Here is an 8191-nt window from a genome sequence, read left to right on the forward strand (position 1 = left end):
GGTCACAAGAAAGCACTGCCACAGTGATGTGTATTTTTATTTATTTAATTTCTTGGCAAGGAATATCTTTGACACTGAGACATATTTCCTTCCTTGAGAGACTTTACAGGAACTTACAGGATCTACAGGATACCCTACCAACAGAGTATGGCTTAGATGCCTGTCTGACTCTGATTCTATCAGACCACTAAATACAGCCAATAAGACACAAACACACTTAATAGAAACACTTAAAAGATCCAAAAAAATGTCGACATTAGTCTGTGGCCTCTGTGAACAGATGTTGGCAAGATCCTATCACAACACATTAAAACTAGAATTACACAGCATTTAGATTTTCCATATTGAGACGATCTGTACCCAGGAAAACAATCATATTACTCACAAATTCCAAGGATGTCAGAGACACAATATATCACAGAGAAAGGAAAATAAATTGTGACATGAGCCAGGCGGAGGACTCTAATCCTAGCCCGTATGAAATTACACTGGGAACAGGAGATAAAGATGTGTCTGAACGTACAGTCCAGTACAAAAGCAAAAGGATCATGTTACAGTGAAATCTGCTCCATCCAAAAGCTCACTTCAGGCAGGAGGGAATGTTTTTTTCAAAACTTAGGCAGAACAACCGGTGATGAATGTCAGAGATGTGGAAGGGCTGTGCAGGAAAATACACACTGGGTAAACACTGTCGTTTTTCTTTTGGAAAGAGCAGGAAATCAACAAGAGAACTACAAAACACAGAAAGAATAGCAGGAAATGTATATATATTAATATTACTATTGATGCGTTAGACAATCAAACTTTACATTATAGTGCAAATCCTTAAACTAGAGTAATCTGTAACTTGTATATACAGGAGAACTCAAAAATAATCCCCAGTTTATCTCTTTAGCTGCTGTGGTTCTGTAGTACATACATCTAAAAACAGTTTCCTCTGTCTCAACTGCCGAACTGGGTGGAGGGGAACAGCAGAGAAATGGAGACATCAGTAGTACATCAGCCCTGCAGAGCTCAGCTGGGATGCTTCTCAGAACGGGGAGAGGCTCGGCACTTTGATATTGATGTCTCCGATGTTGATGTTACGGGGAATCTCAGGCAGGTTCATGTTCTTCACAGCAGAGACGGCGCGAGCGGGGGCCGCTGACAGACCTCCCTGCCCAATCGAAACAACACAGAAAGAGCAATTCTTCTGTGATTATAGCATCTTTCACATTATTCTGATGACAAAGTTTTTGTCTGTAGAAAAAAATCCTGCGTTAAAATGATGAAAGTAGACACTAAAAGTGTCTTTGCATGTTTGTGAATTGCGCATTCTTTAGCACCAAGCACAACATTAGATTATTATTATTTTTTATTTTGGAAAACATTTTTTCTATCTTCCAAGTCATGGGAACACGAGGAAAAAAAATTGCCTCACTCTGTCCAAAGGGCTCGAAAACATTCCAGGAAGTCACTGTGTTGAGCCCAGAAACAGTCTGAAACATGACCCACTGTAAAACTGCAACTTGAAGTTTATAGACCCTTGTAAAGTGAGTTTTAGATTTACAGTTGTAAATTAACCTTTGGACAGAACCATGTTTCAAGTCTTTATGCTAAGCTAAGCTAATCGTCTTCTGGCTGTACCTTTGTGTGTAGCATACAGACACGAGAGTGGTATTAAGCCTCTCCTCTAACTCTCGGCAAGCAAATTAGCATTTTTCCCAAAATGTCAAACTATTCCTTTAATTCAAGAAGCATTCAAGTTCACACAACATTCATGTTTGACTTTGTGAAGAGTTTCATTTTCCAACAGAACATATTAGCTCCTGAATGTGATGTTTTTACACAGCCTACCATCAAATTTCATATCAACTGTAGAAGCACTTGAATGCATCAAAACTGGAAGAAAAGTCCCTGCCCTAACCTGCATTACCCAACAACAGAACAAAAAGGATTTTGACATAAAGGCAACAGTGACTTAGCCCAACAATCAGGCTGAACTGCCATTTTAGTTCATGTTGTTCCTTCAGTCTGACTTTGTGTTCATGTGGAGGGGGGTTAATTTGTTTTGCCAAAACCAGTAGTCAGTAAGTCACATATCTGTCCTGCGGTTGTCATTTTCAGTTGAAGCTGCGGTAGCGGCTACTAAAAGCGGTTAATTTTTTTTCAGAATGATCAAAGAAATATGTTGATTTAAAGAGGAAACCCACCGATTTCATACATAGAAGTCTGTTTACAGGTCTTGGGGAGCACTACTGCATATGTGACAAAAGCTGTATAAAGCCCTTTGTAGCTCCGAAGAGAGCTGTGTGAAATGTGATAAATTGCCTCCGGTGATGTCACCTGCTTCAGTTTTGACTGGGGCTGAGGGCTACAAGTCTGACAATGAAATAAATCTGCGGGTGTACAGCTAGAAAGAAGTGAGCCGACCAGACCTCTGCAGCTGCTCCTCATGTCTACTTGAGGCTACCGGCTCAATGTTACATGCGACAAGCATAACACACCCAAATTTCTGACCAGACTGTCATTGGTTGAGTTGCATTGTTGGTAACGTAAGCTACAGGTTTTGACAAGGAAGCCGAATGTGTGGACTGAAGACGACGATATTTCTGGTTCTGCTGCACCAATTTTGAGGCTTTCTTTTTCACAAAAAAAACTGTCCATTGTGAGTCTGACAATGTTACAGGAGTACAATGCTTAAATCGGTGGAGTACCATGTTATATTTAGAAGTTAATTTAAAATAACTTGCACAGCTGCGTCAATCCCATTAATCCTTATTTTTCTCTCGCTATTTTCTTGAATTCAGCTGGGTAGCTAGCTATGTAGGAATGCGACGACTCCATTCTTAGCTACTGAGCCTAAGCTCTGGTTGGTCAGTGTTTTCTTTAACCACAGGAAACAGGCGTCAATGGGCCCGACATCAGACCTATTTGAATTGCGGAACAAATCTGAGATGTGGGCGTAGACTCCGAGGTCTGGAGCCGGGCAAACAATGACAGTTATGTTTAATGTGATATGAAGTTTCAAGTCTGCAAGTTGATTCTAATAGCAAAGTGAATGGTATCCAATGTGGCTGCCTGGGAAGCAAAAGAAACACAGTCCTCTCTCTAAAAACCAGTGCTTTGGAAAACAGCCAGTACTAGTGGGAAGATTACACAACTTATAATTTATGGGCTAAAACATGCAAAAACACATTGGCAGGGTTCTTTAATGTGGCCAACGGGCTGACCTCTGACTTCTCCATGCGGTTCTGCACCTCCACCTGAGCGACGATCTCATTCATGTTGGTCTCCAGAACCATTCCTCCCATCACCACTTCCTGTAAGATGTAATGGACCTGCAGACAGATACAACAAGCTGGTTAATACACAGCAGCACCTTGTGCACCCATTGAATTACAGCCATTAAAACATGTCTCCTTGCGTGATTGCTGTGGCTCAATATTAGGACGCCACTGCCATATGCAACAGAAAATTGTGAATGATGTCATATAGAAAATTCAAAAATAAAATGAATTAAACTACACCTCACACTGGCTGCTCCAAATTTGAAGTTGTAGTTTACATTCATGTCTTGTTTAACAACTCAGCTCTTCTGTATTTCTTTTTTGCCAAAGGGATGACAGACGTATTTAAGAGTCCAGTTTTCTCTGGAAAGCAGACATCACTCAACGCTCAGTGGGAGAGAGTTTCAATTTCACTCTTGAGTTTAGATTTGCATTCCTTTGGGTAGAAAAGATTTTGGGGGACATGAGAATGTCTTCCACTGCAGACCTAATTTGAGGTTAACGATGTTGAACTCGAAAGAAATGCCTGCAACAGCTTTGAAATCTGTAATTTAAAGTATTCCATAAAGCTACATTCCTAAGTTTTCTCCTTGCAGAAAAAGGAGCTGGATTATATCTGTAATAACTGCACGAAGTGACATGAGACAAAGACATGAAAACGAGTGAAGCAGCCTAAATCTGTGATTTTTTTTTATCTGCTTTTGTGCTTGACAGGCTAATAATATTAAGGCTGTTTTAAAAACCCTGCAGATGTGTATAAATTGTAATTTAACATCCAGATCGGTGTTATCGAGCTAGCAGAGCTTTCTAAGAGCAAAGGGTTTTCATTCTAGCATAAATATTTACAAGTTTCATCTTTGGAACATTCCTTAGGCCAAATCCTACTACACCACATGACATCAATTTCCTGCTGGGAAAATTAAATCAAGATGGCTGAAGATGTGTCAGATTAGTCTCTGGCAACACTTCTAGCTCAGTTCCAGGGAGAAAAAGGATGCCTTGTTGTAGCCTGAACAATGCAGAGCTTCATTCCAAAATGAGCCTGTGCAGAAATTAAATACTTTTTTTTTTAAATCCATCATCTGAAAATGAACAATGAAGTTTTTCTTTTCACAACTGCAAGAATTCCCATGTTAAGACAAAATGCAGCCCCCGAGCACAGGCACTTTCACTTCTGAGGTGAAAATTTCACAGCTGCAGAATCACTCATTCAAGATCTATTTTATGATGTCAGGAGCTCAGTTTGACATACAGTATTATTAAAGATCCTCTGCTCTGCATAGTTTAGCAGGTCACTTTGTGCTGTTAAAAATGTCCAGGTCTAAAGCTACTTGCACTGTTGCACACACAATACTAGATACTAATACTACAATAGTATTTTCATTAGTGATTCATCATTCAGTCTCTAAAATGTTTTTAAAAAAGAAAAAATATCGTTCCTAATTTATCCGATCCCACAATGATGTCTTCAGTTTGCTGGTTTTGTCCAACCAACAGTCCAAAACCCCAATATATTCAATTTACTGCCATGTGTGACAAAAAAAGGGGGGGGGGCAAAACTCCACTTCTGAGAGGCTGAAACCAGAGGATATTTGGCATTTTTGCTTGGAAGCTAACTGAAACCATTAATCGATCAATTAATTTTCAGTCAATGGGCTACTCAATTACTCAACTAATTGTTGGAGTTCTACACAACAGCAATGTGCAGAGGAAACATTATAGAAAAGGATCCCATATTCTCCACTCACCTTGTCCATGTGGAATATGAGGTCCAGCTCACAGACGTTTTCGAAGCATTTATCTAGGGTTTCCACAAACACCTAAGACAAAGACAATTTAGTCAGTCAAGCATCTAAATTCTAAAAAACATCCACTTGTACAGACAAGTGAACCTACAAATGTTATCAGGACGGGACATATTTGTAACATTATTATTTGAGATAATAATCACATTTGAGGGCAAAACGAATATTGGCTCTCCTAAGGGAGTTGTATTATTGTCTACTGACACAGGAAGTCAGTCATTGGTGCAATGACTTGTGCTTCATAGTAAACATCTAAAAAAAACTACAGAAATAGTGAGTGATTTTAGGTACAGTGTAAATCTATAAAATTAAAAACTGTGAACTGAGTGCACTGAACGAAAGAGCGTAGAAGAAATATTTAAGGAAAAGGCAAAGGCACGAAAAGTCGTTGCCAGTGGTAGTCACCCCTTACTTTGCACATTGAAATCTTAACCTTCCAGTAGGTTCTTTTTCATATTTTATTACATTTGTCATAATTCTTCTTCTGTGTTATGCCAATAAACAGTACGAGGAGTGAGCACGTTGACGCACTTACTCCTACTCCAAATACTAAAGTTGCTTAACCTCTTGTGTGTGTGACTTGTGTTACTTATGTGCTGCCGCAAGTACATCCAAATATATATATAGAGTAGGTATATATATATGTTTAAGCTCTGATAAAAAAAAAAAAAGTGTCAGCATTTCACGTGTTAACTTAGTTGAGCTGTCTGTATAGCCCCTGTCTGTGATGTCAGGGTTTTTGTTAACATTTTGTTAGTACATAACTGACTTATCCGGAGATTTCCACTGACATGAACAGTACAGTAAGTTTCATTTCCAGGATTACACCAGCATTACAAGTATGGAAGTAAAAAGGCCAATGATTCCTGTCTACCAAAATTTAATACAATATCATGTAATGGAAAGCAACTTGTACAATAGTTCAAGGTAGAGACAGTGTCTTCTTTTTAAGCTTGGGTCATTGTATTTGCAAAAACAGGGTGATGTGGAAGAAGGGAGATGTGATTTTACTTAAAAAACTACATATTAAATAGGTTTATAAAGCAAATAAATAAAGTAGAAGCTGACCTGGATCAGGTCGAGAATGCCGAGCTCGCTCTCAGATGAGTCCACACAGAAGACAAAGTAGAGGGTTGCGTAGTGCCGGTAGATCAGCTTGTAATCGGAGCCACCAATGAGACTGAAAACAGATAAAAATGCTACGTTCCAAGAAAATTCTAGAGGTCTACTTGGTCAAACAAATAAAAGCATGCTATAATTAAATTGACAGATGGGTCTATGTAAAATAGCTGATCAGAGAAATGAAATAAGTGACAACTTGTGTGTGTTTGCCTCCATCTAATGGTTAAAAATGTGCTACTGCATCTGCAGTCAGCTGCTGGCTCTTCTTTGCTGCCAAGTGATCAGCTTCTGTAGTGACAGCAGAGAAAACCCAAAGAGGGGCCCTGGGTTTACAGCGGTTAGTCTTTAAAGTGTTGTCAAAATTTCATACCACATAATAACTTAAATTACAGATTAGCCTTTCAGTCTCTGCCAATATAAACTCAAAAGTCTCCAAATGCATATAATCTTGTATTTAGCTGTCATACTACCTCAGTCTTTCCATGAAAAAAAAAAAAAAAATCACAATATAAGGAAGCCACGTTCAGATGCAGCATCTTTTTTGCAGCGGTGCATCGCTCAGCACTAAGAAACGCATTTGAGGGTCTTTTTAGATGTATGGTATAAATATCTGCTCTGTTCTTCATGTGTCAAAATGTGATTTTAGAATCATAGCAAACAGCACTACTTGCCTTCCACCCTCCAAGAAGTTGCAGACATTGTCGTCTCTCTTAGATACCAAATGGAAAGTCTCCCGAATTATCTGCTGCTGCATGTCCTCCGCCTGCAGGAAAAAGTTACAAACTCCACTAAGCGCTAACCAACCGAGGAAATGTTAGTTTAGTTTCTGGTGAATAAATCCACTCTACAGGCACGCCACCATCTAGTTGGCTAATAAAGTAGTACAAGTCGCACAAGGAACTTCTGGCACCAAAGAAAACATATGGAGTGAGGTTATTGTTAATGCGCCCTGATGTTTACACTCGTTTAACAGTTCTTTGTGAAAGACATGAGCCCATTTTTACCCCCAGTTACAAGCCAAGACGCAAAAAGACTATGACCCAAAATCAGTGATTATAAGCCAATTAGGCCAATAAGCAAGTAGTTCCAACGCATTTGCACAAAGCATAAAAGTTATGTTTTACCTTCGAGAAATCATATCTACAACTGAATTACAAATGTTTAATACTACTTAAGGAGGTACTTTCCTAAAATTTGTTATAAAGAGATGTTTTGCCTGAACAGGAGGGAACTGAAACTAAAAAGTGGCGAGCTAAAGTCTGGGTTTCCTCCCATTCACCACTGCAAGCTAGCATCAGCTAACGTTTTTAGTGAGTTGTAACTTGGTTGTTGAAAACACAAACAGATCAAGATTTTAGTTACATTTGTCAGTACAAGCTGAGAAAAGCTAAGCCATCACTGACCGCTGGCCAAATGAGAATGAAGACGGACATTAAATACAAAAAAGCTAATGTTTTGGACAGCAAAACCCAAATATACTTACAAAATACTGATAGAATCTGATCAGCCGCGGTTTTCCGTGGTTGTTAAATATCAAGATGGCTTTAATCATTGCTATTCTTTAGAGTTATAAAATCACAATATGAAATTATTAACTAAATATTAAACTTTTGAGTATTTAGATGACCTTAGCTAGAGTGCTTGACGGCCTCTCAGCTGCCCGGATAACGTATTTGATGACATCCGGTTGCGTCTCCACATTCAGCAGTCGGCCTCGACCAAACTCTTGAAATCTTTAGTTCCGGAGAAGTTATTACAACTCGAGTCTTGTTTTCTTCAGTGCTTCAGACATTCAGACATCTCTGTTGTAGCCTATGTCAGGTGAAAGATTTATTTTTTTATCTGTTTTATGCATGTTATGCAATATTAACGACCCAACTGAATATACATCACATGTTATGGCTTAAATTCAGTCAAAATGTCATAATGGAACACAGTATATGTAATCCCGTATATTAACTTTCTCTGATTCCTTTGAGCCACAGCAGAATTTTT

The 8191-nt window shown here is 38.9% G+C and overlaps 1 protein-coding gene across 1 annotated transcript; it reads right to left on the reverse strand.

The window, feature by feature from the left end:
• Positions 1–24: 24 nt before the first annotated feature.
• Positions 25–7748, reverse strand: ap3s2 (adaptor related protein complex 3 subunit sigma 2). Its single transcript, XM_040124043.1, has 6 exons — positions 7680–7748; positions 6868–6959; positions 6143–6254; positions 5018–5089; positions 3213–3320; positions 25–1156 (listed from the first exon to the last, which is right to left on the reverse strand). The coding sequence occupies exons 1-6, from the start codon at positions 7746–7748 to the stop codon at positions 1031–1033; spliced, it is 579 nt and encodes a 192-aa protein (XP_039979977.1). The 3' UTR covers positions 25–1030.
• Between the last annotated feature and the right edge of the window lie 443 nt (positions 7749–8191).

This window comes from Xiphias gladius, chromosome 1 (assembly GCF_016859285.1).
Source record: "Xiphias gladius isolate SHS-SW01 ecotype Sanya breed wild chromosome 1, ASM1685928v1, whole genome shotgun sequence".
In the NCBI taxonomy this organism is placed as follows: domain Eukaryota; kingdom Metazoa; phylum Chordata; class Actinopteri; order Istiophoriformes; family Xiphiidae; genus Xiphias; species Xiphias gladius.

What these genes read in the sequence shown, in the direction of transcription:
- ap3s2 (XM_040124043.1), bottom strand. Translation starts at nt 7,748, where the DNA reads ATGATTAAAGCCATCTTGATATTTAACAACCACGGAAAACCGCGGCTG. An exon ending in AACTTCTTGGAGGGTGGAAG is followed by an intron (nt 6,255 to 6,867) that starts GCAAGTAGTGCT and finishes ATCTGTTTTCAG; the next exon opens with TCTCATTGGTGGCTCCGATT. An exon ending in ACCGCATGGAGAAGTCAGAG is followed by an intron (nt 1,157 to 3,212) that starts GTCAGCCCGTTG and finishes TCGATTGGGCAG; the next exon opens with GGAGGTCTGTCAGCGGCCCC.